At 50.8% G+C, this 12,995-nt stretch overlaps 1 protein-coding gene across 5 annotated transcripts in view; it reads right to left on the bottom strand.

Moving 5' to 3' along the window:
- LOC132402194 (pre-B-cell leukemia transcription factor 1-like) overlaps positions 1-12,995 on the bottom strand; it is a 465,767-nt gene that overhangs the window by 21,863 nt on the left and 430,909 nt on the right. For 4 of the 5 annotated variants that reach the window (XM_059984902.1, XM_059984901.1, XM_059984904.1 and 1 more), the window contains 2 exons: positions 12,228-12,340; positions 4,454-4,543 (listed from right to left, as the gene is read on the bottom strand). In XM_059984902.1, the coding sequence (XP_059840885.1) occupies positions 4,454-4,543; positions 12,228-12,340 (203 nt within the window). The remainder of the gene's footprint in view (positions 1-4,453; positions 4,544-12,227; positions 12,341-12,995) is intronic. The other variant, XM_059984903.1, reaches the window with a different exon arrangement.

Raw genomic sequence — 12,995 nt, 5'->3', positions numbered from 1 at the left:
GACTAAGAGTGGGAGAAAGAGAAAAAAGAAAAAGGGAGAGAAAGGAGGCACTTAGTTGGAGAAAGAAAAAGTGAGAGAGGAGAGAGAGAGTGGAAGTATGAGAGATTGTAAGGTGAGAGTGAGATAGAAACTGTACCAATCTCCACAACTAAAGATATCTCAACATCTAACCTACCAAACTCTCTTAAAATCTTTTATGTTTGAATAAGATCACTCCTCATTCTTCTAAGCTCCACAGAATACAAGTCTAAACTGCCCTATCTCTCTTGGTAGAACAACCCTCTCATCCTAGGAATTATTCAGGTGAATCTTATTTGGACTGCCTCCATCCATACCACATCTGTTTTAGGCAAGAGGACTGAATTATATGTAGTACTCAGCGTGTGGCATCATCAACACCCTGTCTAACTGCAATAAAACTGCTTCAATTTTAATCTCTAACTCTTTGCAAAGAAGCTAAAATACTATTTGCTTTCTTAACTGCTTAATAATAATTATTATTATAATTAGCACTTTTATATAGCACCTTTCATACATTATGATACAGATTCAAAATACTTTACATAAAATGTAATGATAACTCAATATAGTCAAAAAAATACAAGGCAAAATTTTAAATCATAAGACAAACATTATATGTAAAGAAATATAATTGAATATACCAAATTATATAAGTGCAATCAACATTATCAGGCATTAAATAACCCTATGAATAGGCCAAATTAAAAGAGCATGGTTTTAGAAGTGTACTAGCCTGGCATCTGTCAGTCTGTAAGAGCATTTCACAATTTTTGAAGCATGAAAACAAAAGGCTGCATCACCAGTTCTTGTAGGCTTGGCTCTTGAACTTCCTGTCAGATCACTGGCAGCTGGTAAGAGTGGGAACCTCACCTCCACCCTTCTGAATCTCAATACAGGAGCTCCTCAGGGCTGTGTGCTGTCCCCTCCTTTACTCGTATATCCATAAATATCGCCACCCATGGTTCTAATCTGCTAATTAAATTTGCTGATGACACTACATTGATTGGCCTTATCTCAAACAATAAAGAGGTGGCCTACAAGGAAGAAGTCATCTTTCTGACACAGTGGTGTCAAGAAAACAACCCCTCCCTCAATGTCCCAAAAACTAAAGAGCTGGTTGTGGATTACAGAAGGATGGAGACGGACTAACTCCTATTGACATCAATGGATCTGGGGTTGAGAGGGTAAACAGCTTCAAGTTCCTCAGCATCCACTTCACCTCATGTGGTCTGTACACACCAGCTGTGTGGTGAAGAAGGCACAACAGCGCCTCTTTCACCTCAGACGATTGAGAAAGTTTGGTATGGGCCCCCAAATCCTCAAAACTTTCTACAGGAGCACAATTGAGAGCATCCTGACTGGCTGCATCACTGCCTGGTATGGGAACTGTACCTCCTTTAATCGCAGGACTCTGAAGAGAGTGGTGCGGACAGCCCAGCACATCTGTAGTTGTAACCTTCTTATGATTCAGGACATTTACAAAGACAGGTGTGTAAAAAGGACCTGTAGGATCACTGGGGATCCAAATCGCCCCAACCACAATCTATTCCAGCTGCTGTCATCCGGGAAAGAGTACAGCAGCATAAAAGCCAGGACCAACAGTTTCTTCCACCAGGCCATCAGACTGATTAACTCACACTGATTTGAGTGTATTCCTGTTACATTGACTGTTCTATTTATTATAAATTATTATAAATTACTATGATTGCATATTGCACATGTGGACAGAGATGTAACATAGAGATTTTTAATCCTCATGTATGTGGAGGATGCAAGAAATAAAGTCAATTCAATTCTGTAGGAAATCTAAGCAAATCAGTATTTGTGGATCTAGGATTATGATTCAGGATGTAACACTCCAAAATATACAGAGGGGCTATATCATTTAGAGCCTTAAATATAATTAACAGGCAGCCAGTGTAACAATGCCAAAATTGTGAAATATGCTTTTATTTTCTTTTTTTGGTTAAGATTTTTGCTGCTGCATTTTAAACGAGCTGCAGCTGATATACATCTTTCTTAGGCAATCCTGAAAAGAGTGCATTATGATACCCAAATAGTCCAAAAAATAAAAGTGTGTATAAATTTTTGTATTCTATAAATTGTATTCAGCTTTTCTAAATGATTGATTATTCTTTCTTTCATTTTTGACGAAAGCATCTTGACAATTATAAATGTTAAACTCACTGGTTTATTGTTCCCTGCATTCTGCCTTCTATTTTTTAAAGCAAGTTTTGGCTGTTTTCCAATCTTATGGTTCCCTCTTGGAGTTTAGCAAAAATATTTAAATATGTCTACTACCTAGCAGCCACTTCCTTAGAAGCCCCAGTGTGCAATCCATCAGGTCCTGCCCATCTTTACACTCTCCCTCAACCGCACTACCCCCCTCCCTGAGTTTCTCCAAAATTGTACCCATTGCAATTGGAATTATTGTAATTCCAACATGTCATTTCAAATTAACCCATGTGATATTTTAACGGATATCAACAATGTGTTCCATGGTGAAAACTGAGCAAACAGTTCATTCAACTATCTTTCTTTTCAATTATTAATTCACCAGCCTCATTCTCAAGTGCATGAACCCCTACCATTGCAGTCAACAGGATGAGCTGCAATATAAAAGGCAGACAAAATTGAAAAGGATGAATACAGGACTGGAGGTGTTATATTTGAATACACGCAGTATACGGAATAAGGTAGATGAACCTGTAGCATAGTTAGAGATTGGCATATATGATGTTGTTGGCATCACTGAATCATGGCTGAAAGAAGATTATAAATGGGCCTTTAACATGCAAGGATACACATTGTATCAAAAAGACAGGTAGGAAGGCAGAGTGGGTGGCATTGTTCTGCTGGTAAAAGATGAAATCAAATTTTCAGAAAAAGGTGAAATTAGGTTGGAAGGTTTTGAAGCATTGTGAATAGAGATAAAGAACTGCAAGGATAAAAAGACCATGATGGGAGTAATGTACAAATTCCCTAACAGTAGAAACATAGAAACATAGAAAATAGGTGCAGGAGTAGGCCATTCGGCCCTTTGAGCCTGCACCACCATTCAGTATGATCATGGCTGATCATCCAACTCAGAACCCTGTACCTGCTTTCTCTCCATACCCCCTGATCCCTTTAGCCTCAAGAGCCATATCTAACTTCCTCTTAAATATAGCCAATGAACTGGCCTCAATTGTTTCATGTGGCAGAGAATTCCACAGATTCACCACTCTCTGTGTGAAGAAGTTTTTCCTCACCTCGGTCCTAAAAGGCTTCCCCTTTATCCTTAAACTGTGACCCCTCATTCTTTTCTTCCCCAAGAAGTAAGGATGTGATCTACAAATTTCAATGGGAGATAGAAAATGCATGCCAAAAGGGTAATATCACAATAGTTATGGGGGAATTTCAGTATGGATGTAGATTGGGAAAATCAGGTTGGTGCAGGTTCTAAGAGTATGAATTTCTGGAGTACCTGTGAGATGGTTTTATAGAGCAAGTTGTGGTTGAGCATACTAGGGGATCAGCTATCCTGGACTGGGTGCCATGCAATGAATCAGAATTGATTAGAGAGCTTAAGGTAAAAGAACCCTTAGGTGAATGTGATCATAACATGATTGAATTCAGCCTGAAATTTGAGAAGGAGAAGCTAAAGTCAGATGTAGCAGTATTACAGTGGAGTAAAGTGAATTAATGAAGTATGAGAAAGGATTAGGTCAGAAGTGATTTGAAAATAATACTGGTAGGGATGATGGCAGTGCAGCAATGGCAGGAATTTCTGGAACCATTATGGAAGGCACTGTATATATACGTCCCAAAGAAGAAGAAGTATTCTAAAAGAAAGAAGACACAATCCTGGCTAACAAGATAAGTCAAAGCCAACATAAAAGCCAAAGAGTGCACATAATAGAGCAAAAATCAGTGCAAAGTTAGAAGATTGGGAAGCTTTTAAAAACCAACAGAAGGCAACTAAAAAGTCATTAAGAAGGTAAATATTGAATATGAAAGTAGGTGGCAATAATATTAAAGAGGATATCATGGGAAAATGATGCAGTTTCTTCAGATGCATGAAGTGTAAAAGTGAGGCGAGGGTGGATATCATGGGAAAATGATGTTAGAGAGGTAAAAATGGGGACAAGGAAATGACGGATGAACTGAATAAGTAATTTGCATCAGTCAAGGTGGAAGACATCAGCAGTACGGTTGAAGTTCTATTAATCAGAGGTCATGAGGTGTGTGATGTTACCATAAATAGAGACAAGGTTCTTGGGAACCTGAAAGGTCGGAAGGTAGATAAGTCACCTGGACCAGATGGTGAACTCTCCAGAGGTGGCTGTGTGAGTTATGCTGTGGTTAAGAGGAGATCAACACCTCAAGGTTGGGCTTTTTGCCATAGGCTGTGTGACTGAGGATAGAGAGGAGGAGGGGACAGTTCCCTTACATTCAAGGGCTGTGGACTGTACATCCGACCTGTTCCGAGAGCATCGCTGTATCCTCCAGTTTGGTTGATGACATGACGCAGGGAATCCACCTGGAAAAGAAAGAAGAGTCTGCAATGGCTGTGACCTCGTCCCGCTCTGCTGCAGCCAGCAGTAGGTAAAACACTGCAAAGACTTACAAACATATTGAACCCCCTTTCCACCTCTAATGGGTTCCTGTGGTCAAATAAAGGTCTTTTGAGCCTCTGTCTTGCAGCAGCAACTGCATTGCCAGCCTTGTTGGACAGATGAACTTCATATAGTACAGTGCAGGGTCAAAGCCTTTAAGCAACAATGACTGTGCTGAGAATACTGGCAAATTAAGCAAATCCCTTCTGCCTGCAAATGACCCATACCCCAATTCCTGCATATTCATGTGTCTATCTGAAAGCCACGATTGTTTCTGGTTCCAATACCACATGACCTGAAAATACAGAATTTTTTGGTGCAAAGAGTAGCAAGTTAGAGACACCTGCTGTGGAAGGTGGTAAGTTCCTTTAAACTCCCCCCCACCCCCACTCCCACCTCACTAAAAGCTATGCCCTCTAGAACTTGATGTTTCCACCCTGGGTAAAGACCCTATCTACCCTATGCCACTTAACATTTCATAAATATCTACGAGGTCTCCTGATGCTCTAGAGAAAACAATCCAAGTTTGTCCAACCCCTCCTTACTGCCAACTCCTTTTGCCTGCTTATGATCCATGTTCCCCACCCACCCCCATTCTCTGCATATACATGTACCATCTAAAAGCCTTTTGAAAGTCACTACTGTATCAGCCAACACCAATTCCACCCTCCCCACCAGCAGCCAATCTCAGGCACCTACTACTCGCAGTGTAAAAAGCCTTCATCCCCTTTAACTTTTCCTCTCTCATCTCAAAGCTATGTCATTTGACATTTCTATCCTGGGAGAAAGGTAACGACTATCAACCCTCTCTATGTCTCTCATGACCTTGTAAACTTTCTTCACCCAGTCTCCCTTGTGGACATGATGCTCCACCCTCCCAATCTCTGAAACTATTTGATTTCCTCATACTTCCCAGAAGGGAATGGCAGTGGAGTGGGAGCAAGCTGGAATCGGACTACAGATGTCAAAACATCTGCCTCCTAGCTAAAGCGAGCCACACCCATTCCAGGTTCCATTGCCCTTGTAAGTGGAAGGGAATTGGACAGTACCAGTGGTGCAGGAAGTGGGATAGGACAATTGTCTACAATGGGAGACTGACCTCTGGGTCAGTCCAACATTGTTGGATTGAGCTGTTCAGAAGTATCCACTGTCCATGGGATTTTACAAACCAGCCAAGTTCAGGACGTCACTGGTCAGTGAGCATGGGCTTACATCTATGACTACTAACAGAAAGATTGGAGAGTGAGGTACATCGTGGGACATTAAGCTGTAGTAGTCTACAGTCAGGCAGCACATTGATCCCAGCTCAAAGCATGCAATGAGGGCTACCATTAGAAGAGTTTGATGATGGAGCAGCCATTAAGGAATCAGACCATTAAGTAACAAAGCTGGGACTAGCACTGAGCCATGACATGCCAGGGCTTTAGAACCAAAGGCAAAGGGATTGAACATCACAGTGTGGTGGTTCAGTCCGAAGTCCGTGGTCCGGTCCGTGGACTCTGGGTTTTCTGGTGGTTCCTTGCTGCGGTTGGACTTAACTAGAAACACATGAGGCTCATATTGGAACTGGAAATATAAGTGGCCCTGGTATTGACTGTGGTTGGGGAGGTCGTCTTGTCAAGATACTCATGGCACAGATGGCTGGTGGAAGGCTAGAACAGACTCTTGCCATGCTTGGGGCCACGTTGGAGAACCATGGCTTCTGGCAGCCTTGCTGGGAGTAGTCGGAGCGGTCATTGTGGTATGGATTCAGCTGTTCCCCAGGCCAGCTGGGTGGCCGTCAGCCACTCCGAGCTAGGTAGGGATCCAGTTGCTTCAGTAGCCAGCCAAGGCTGCTGGCCATAATGGCTACTTGGAGCTACCCCGATGCAGAGGTGGAACTGTGTGTCGTTTCTTGGCGTTTGTCTCTTCCTGTCCTCGCCCCTGTGGGGTAAGTCCGGCCGTTCTGCCATTGCCTCCTATGGGATCTGTCTTGCCTTGTCCTCGCCTAGGTGGGGTAAGTCAGGCCGTTCTGCCTTTACCTGACGAATGGTCCTGCCCCACCTTGGTGTGGAGTTATAGAAGAGTCCCAGCTTGTCGGAGGATAAGTCCCAGCTCCATGTTGATGTACAGATCCTATTCTGCCCCTAGCTCCAGCCTCCAAGTTCCCCAAGCTCCAAGCCTGCAGCCTCCAGCTTCAAGCCTTGACCCAAGCCTGCAGCCTACAGCTTCAAGCCTCGACCCAAGCCGGCAGGATCCAGCCTCAAGCCTCGGCCCAAGCCTGTAGCCTCCAGCCTCGCCTCGCCTCGACCCAAGTCTGCAGCTTACATCCTCAATCCTCGCCTCGACCCAAGCCTGCAGCCTCTAGCCTCAAGCCTTGACCAAAGCCTGCAGCCTCCAGCCTCAAGCCTCAACTCAAGCCTGCAGCCTCCAGCCTCCTCGAGTCAAGCCTGCAGCCTCTAGCCTCAAGCCTTGACCCAAGCCTGCAGCCTCTAGCCTCAAGCCTCGACCCAAGCCTGCAGCCTCCAGCCTCAAGCCTCGAGTCAAGCCTGTAGCCTCCAGCCTCGCCTCGCCTCGACCCGTCTGCAGCTTACATCCTCAATCTTCGCCTCGACCCAAGCCTGCAGCCTCCAGCCTCGCCTCAACCCAAGCCTGCAGCCTTCAGCCTCCTCGAGTCAAGCCTGCAGCCTCTAGCCTCAAGCCTCGACCCAAGCCTGCAGCCTCTAGCCTCAAGCCTTGACCAAAGCTTGCAGCCTCCAGCCTCAAGCCTCAACCCAAGCCTGCAGCCTCCAGCCTCCTCGAGTCAAGCCTGCAGCCTCTAGCCTCAAGCCTCGACCCAAGCCTGCAGCCTCTAGCCTCAAGCCTCGACCCAAGCCTGCAGCCTCCAGCCTCAAGCCTCGGCCCAAGCCTGCAGCCTCCAGCCTCAAGCCTCGAGACAAGCCTGTAGCCTCCAGCCTCGCCTCGCCTCGACCCAAGTCTGCAGTTTACATCCTCAATCCTCGCCTCGACCCAAGCCTGCAGCCTCTAGCCTCAAGCCTTGACCAAAGCCTGCAGCCTCCAGCCTCCTCGAGTCAAGCCTGCAGCCTCCAGCTTCAAGCCTTGACCCAAGCATGCAGCCTACAGCTTCAAGCCTCGACCCAAGCCGGCAGCCTCCAGCCTCGCTTCGACCCAAGCCGGCAGGATCCAGCCGCAAGCCTCGACCCAAGCTTGCAGCCTCTGGCCTGAAACCTCGACCCAAGCCTGCAGCCTCCAGCCTCGCTTCGACCCAAGCCTGCAGCCTCCAGCCTCAAGACTCGAGTCAAGCCTGCAGCCTCCAGCCTTAAGCCTTGACTCAAGCCTGCAGCCTCCAGCCTCGAGTCAAGTCTGCAGCCTCCAACCTCAAGCCTCAAGTCAAGCCTGCAGCCTCCAGCCTCAAGCCTCAAGCCTCGACCCAAGCCTGCAGCCTCCAGCCTCAAGCCTCAAGCCTCGACCCAAGCCTGCAGCCTCCAGCCTCAAGCCTCGACCCAAGCCTGAAGCCTCCAGCCTCAAGCCTTGACCAAAGCTTGCAGCCTCCAGCCTCAAGCCTCAACCCAAGCCTGCAGCCTCCAGCCTCCTCGAGTCAAGCCTGCAGCCTCTAGCCTCAAGCCTCGACCCAAGCCTGCAGCCTCTAGCCTCAAGCCTCGACCCAAGCCTGCAGCCTCCAGCCTCAAGCCTCGGCCCAAGCCTGCAGCCTCCAGCCTCAAGCCTCGAGACAAGCCTGTAGCCTCCAGCCTCGCCCCGCCTCGACCCAAGTCTGCAGTTTACATCCTCAATCCTCGCCTCGACCCAAGCCTGCAGCCTCTAGCCTCAAGCCTTGACCAAAGCCTGCAGCCTCCAGCCTCCTCGAGTCAAGCCTGCAGCCTCCAGCTTCAAGCCTTGACCCAAGCCTGCAGCCTACAGCTTCAAGCCTCGACCCAAGCCGGCAGCCTCCAGCCTCGCTTCGACCCAAGCCGGCAGGATCCAGCCGCAAGCCTCGACCCAAGCTTGCAGCCTCCGGCCTCAAACCTCGACCCAAGCCTGCAGCCTCCAGCCTCGCTTCGACCCAAGCCTGCAGCCTCCAGCCTCAAGACTCGAGTCAAGCCTGCAGCCTCCAGCCTTAAGCCTTGACTCAAGCCTGCAGCCTCCAGCCTCGAGTCAAGTCTGCAGCCTCCAACCTCAAGCCTCAAGTCAAGCCTGCAGCCTCCAGCCTCAAGCCTCAAGCCTCGACCCAAGCCTGCAGCCTCCAGCCTCAAGCCTCAAGCCTCGACCCAAGCCTGCAGCCTCCAGCCTCAAGCCTCGACCCAAGCCTGAAGCCTCCAGCCTCAAGCCTCGAGTCAAGCCTGTAGCCTCCAGCCTCGCCTTGACCAAAGCCTGCAGCCTCCAGCCTCCTCGAGTCAAGCCTGCAGCCTCCAGCTTCAAGCCTTGACCCAAGCCTGCAGCCTACAGCTTCAAGCCTCGACCCAAGCCGGCAGCCTCCAGCCTCGCTTCGACCCAAGCCGGCAGGATCCAGCCGCAAGCCTCGACCCAAGCTTGCAGCCTCCGGCCTCAAACCTCGACCCAAGCCTGCAGCCTCCAGCCTCGCTTCGACCCAAGCCTGCAGCCTCCAGCCTCAAGACTCGAGTCAAGCCTGCAGCCTCCAGCCTTAAGCCTTGACTCAAGCCTGCAGCCTCCAGCCTCGAGTCAAGTCTGCAGCCTCCAACCTCAAGCCTCAAGTCAAGCCTGCAGCCTCCAGCCTCAAGCCTCAAGCCTCGACCCAAGCCTGCAGCCTCCAGCCTCAAGCCTCGACCCAAGCCTGCAGCCTCCAGCCTCAAGCCTCGACCCAAGCCTGAAGCCTCCAGCCTCGCCTCGAGTCAAGCCTGTAGCCTCCAGCCTCGCCTCGACCCAAGCCTGCAGCCTACAGCCTCAAGCCTCGCCTCGACCCAAGCCTGCAGCCTCCAGCCTCAAGCCTCGAGTCAAGCCTGTAGCCTCCAGCCTCCAGCCTCAAGCCTTGACCCAAGCCTGCAGCATCCAGCCTCAAGACTCGACCCAAGACTGCAGCCACTAGCCTCAAGCCTCGACCCAAGCCTGCAGTCTCCAGCCTCAAGCCTCGGCCCAAGCCTGCAGCCTCCAGCCTCAAGCCTCGAGTCAAGCCTGTAGCCTCCAGCCTTGCCTCACCTCGACCCAAGTCTGCAGCTTACATCCTCAATCCTCGCCTCGACCCAAGCCTGCAGCCTCTAGCCTCAAGCCTTGACCAAAGCCTGCAGCCTCCAGCCTCCTCGAGTCAAGCCTGCAGCCTCCAGCTTCAAGCCTTGACCCAAGCCTGCAGCCTACAGCTTCAAGCCTCGACCCAAGCCGGCAGCCTCCAGCCTCGCTTCGACCCAAGCCAGCAGGATCCAGCTGCAAGCCTCGACCCAAGCTTGCAGCCTCCGGCCTGAAACCTCGACCCAAGCCTGCAGCCTCCAGCCTCGCTTCGACCCAAGCCTGCAGCCTCCAGCCTCAAGACTCGAGTCAAGCCTGCAGCCTCCAGCCTTAAGCCTTGACTCAAGCCTGCAGCCTCCAGCCTCGAGTCAAGTCTGCAGCCTCCAACCTCAAGCCTCAAGTCAAGGCTGCAGCCTCCAGCCTCGCCTCGACCCAAGCCTGCAGCCTCCAGCCTCAAGCCTCAAGCCTCGACCCAAGCCTGCAGCCTCCAGCCTCAAGCCTCGACCCAAGCCTGAAGCCTACAGCCTCAAGCATCGCTTCAACCCGCCTGCAGCCTGCAGCCTACAGCCTCAAGCCTCGACCTGTCTGCAGCCTCCAGCCTCGACCCAAGCCTGCAGCCTCCAGCCTCAAGCCTCGAGTCAAGCCTGTAGCCTCCAGCCTCGCCTCGACCCAAGCCTGCAGCCTACAGCCTCAAGCCTCGCCTCGACCCAAGCCTGCAGCCTCCAGCCTCAAGCCTCGAGTCAAGCCTGTAGCCTCCAGCCTCCAGCCTCAAGCCTTGACCCAAGCCTGCAGCATCCAGCCTCAAGACTCGACCCAAGACTGCAGCCACTAGCCTCAAGCCTCGACCCAAGCCTGCAGTCTCCAGCCTCAAGCCTCGGCCCAAGCCTGCAGCCTCCAGCCTCAAGCCTCGAGTCAAGCCTGTAGCCTCCAGCCTTGCCTCACCTCGACCCAAGTCTGCAGCTTACATCCTCAATCCTCGCCTCGACCCAAGCCTGCAGCCTCTAGCCTCAAGCCTTGACCAAAGCCTGCAGCCTCCAGCCTCAAGCCTCAACCCAAGCCTGCAGCCTCCAGCCTCCTCGAGTCAAGCCTGCAGCCTCTAGCCTCAAGCCTCGACCCAAGCCTGCAGCCTCCAGCCTCAAGCCTCGAGTCAAGCCTGTAGCCTCCAGCCTCACCTCGCCTCGATCCAAGTCTGCAGCCTACATCCTCAAGCCTGGCCTCGACCCAAGCCTGCAGCCTCTAGCCTCAAGCCTTGACCCAATCCTGCAGCCTCCAGCCTCAAGCCTCGACCCAAGCCTGCAGCCTTTAGCCTCAAGCCTCGACCCAAGCCTGCAGCCTCTAGCCTCAAGCCTCGACCCAAGCCTGCAGCTTCCAGCCTCAAGCCTGCAGCCTCCAGCCTCCTCGAGTCAAGCCTGCAGCCTCCAGCCTCAAGCCTCAACAAGCCTGCAGCCTCCAGCCTCGCCGCAACTCAAGCCTGCAGCCTCCAGCCTCCTCAACCCAAGCCTACAACCTCTAGCCTCAAGCCTCGACCCAAGCCTGCAGCCTCCAGCCTCCTCGAGTCAAGCCTGCAGCCTCCAGCCTCAAGCCTCGACCCAAGCCTGCAGCCTCTAGCCTCAAGCCTCGACCCAAGCCTGCAGCTTCCAGCCTCAAGCCTGCAGCCTCCAGCCTCCTCGAGTCAAGCCTGCAGCCTCCAGCCTCAAGCCTCAACAAGCCTGCAGCCTCCAGCCTCGCCGCAACTCAAGCCTGCAGCCTCCAGCCTCCTCAACCCAAGCCTACAACCTCTAGCCTCAAGCCTCGACCCAAGCCTGCAACCTGCAGCCTCCAGCCTCAAGCCTTGAGTCAGGCCTGGATCCTCCAGCCTCAAGACCCCAAATCCCTAGCCAAGACTCGTCATGTGCTCGCCTGGGTTTGAGGGTCCAAGCCCATGGCAAGACCCAAGTTCTGGGTCCTTGTCCAGCCTTGGGCTTGGAGTCCACCCCAGGCTTCTTGTTCCCAGTCTCTCGTCCTGGTCCTGCTTCCCCTGCCTAGACTGCATCCCGTCCCATCCTTGGGTTCCGTCTCGTCTTGTTTCTGGGTCTCCACTGTCTGTGTCCTGTAGTTGGGTCCTGATTCAACACTCAACTTATGACACACAGAGCTGCTTCACAACCCCATAAGCAAATGGAGGGCTAGGCGTAAGGTTCTGAGACATCTTCAACTATGGGTGTCCCTGTGTAGCTTACTAACACCATCACTTTTGGGTGCGAAGGGAGGCTGGTTTGTGTCCCTGGGGTCTGGCACACGTGGAAGTATCCAGTTATTCCCTCTGATATGCTGCTCAGCCAACCCTGTCTGCACTGGATAGTTGTTGGCTGACCATTGGTGAGTGATGAGGTGAGCACCATTCTCACCCCATGAAGGAATGGGGAACCTAGCTACCCATTCCTGCCATTTGAAGCAGTTTGTGTGATGCCCTACCTGTGATTGCACATTTGCGCCGACCTGGGTTTGCTGGAATGTGTCCCCGTTAAGTGCCTGCATGCTCATGTACAGATCTCCAGTGCTTGCCAGGTTATACGAAACCAATGAACCTGTAGAGAACAAAGAGTTGTACCTCATTGGCCAGTCTGCAGACAGTCTCTCTCACTCTCTATCTCTCTCTCTCTCTCTCACTCACACACACACATTCCCTCTTCATTGTCTCACTATCTTTATCTCTTTTCTCCTCTTTTCCTCACTCTCCCATTCTGTCTCTTTTCTCTTTTTCCTTCAATCTTGCTGTCCTCTCTCTCACATTCTCTCTCTCCTTGTCTTGCCCTTTCTTTTCTCCCTCACTCTTTTCCTCTTGCCCTCCTCTCTCATAATTTATCTTTCTCTTATCTTTTCTTTTCTCTGTTACACCATCTCACTCCATGCCCTCTTTCTCCCTTTTCCCTCTCTCTTCCTTTCTCATTCTCTCTTTTCTTTATTCTCCCCTTCTCTCACTTACACAAAGACACACTATACAGTAGTGGTCACCAACCCATCGATTGCAATCAACTGGTCGATCTTTGAGACTTTCCCAATAGATCCCGAAAAAATCGAAAAATAAATACACAAATACCGTTGAGAGATTGTTTCCGGGTTGTGGGGTTTAAGTTCCATTCTTTCTGCCCAGTGCGCATGCGTGTAGCTCCCCCGCACTACACAGTGTACTTCAGTGGTCCCCAACTATCGGGCCACGAGGAAACGATATGATTTGGCGAT

The sequence above is a fragment of the Hypanus sabinus genome, chromosome 11 (assembly GCF_030144855.1).
Source record: "Hypanus sabinus isolate sHypSab1 chromosome 11, sHypSab1.hap1, whole genome shotgun sequence".
NCBI lineage: Eukaryota > Metazoa > Chordata > Chondrichthyes > Myliobatiformes > Dasyatidae > Hypanus > Hypanus sabinus.
The sequence above is the reverse complement of the archived record's forward strand: the minus strand, read 5'-3'. Positions and strand labels throughout refer to the sequence as shown.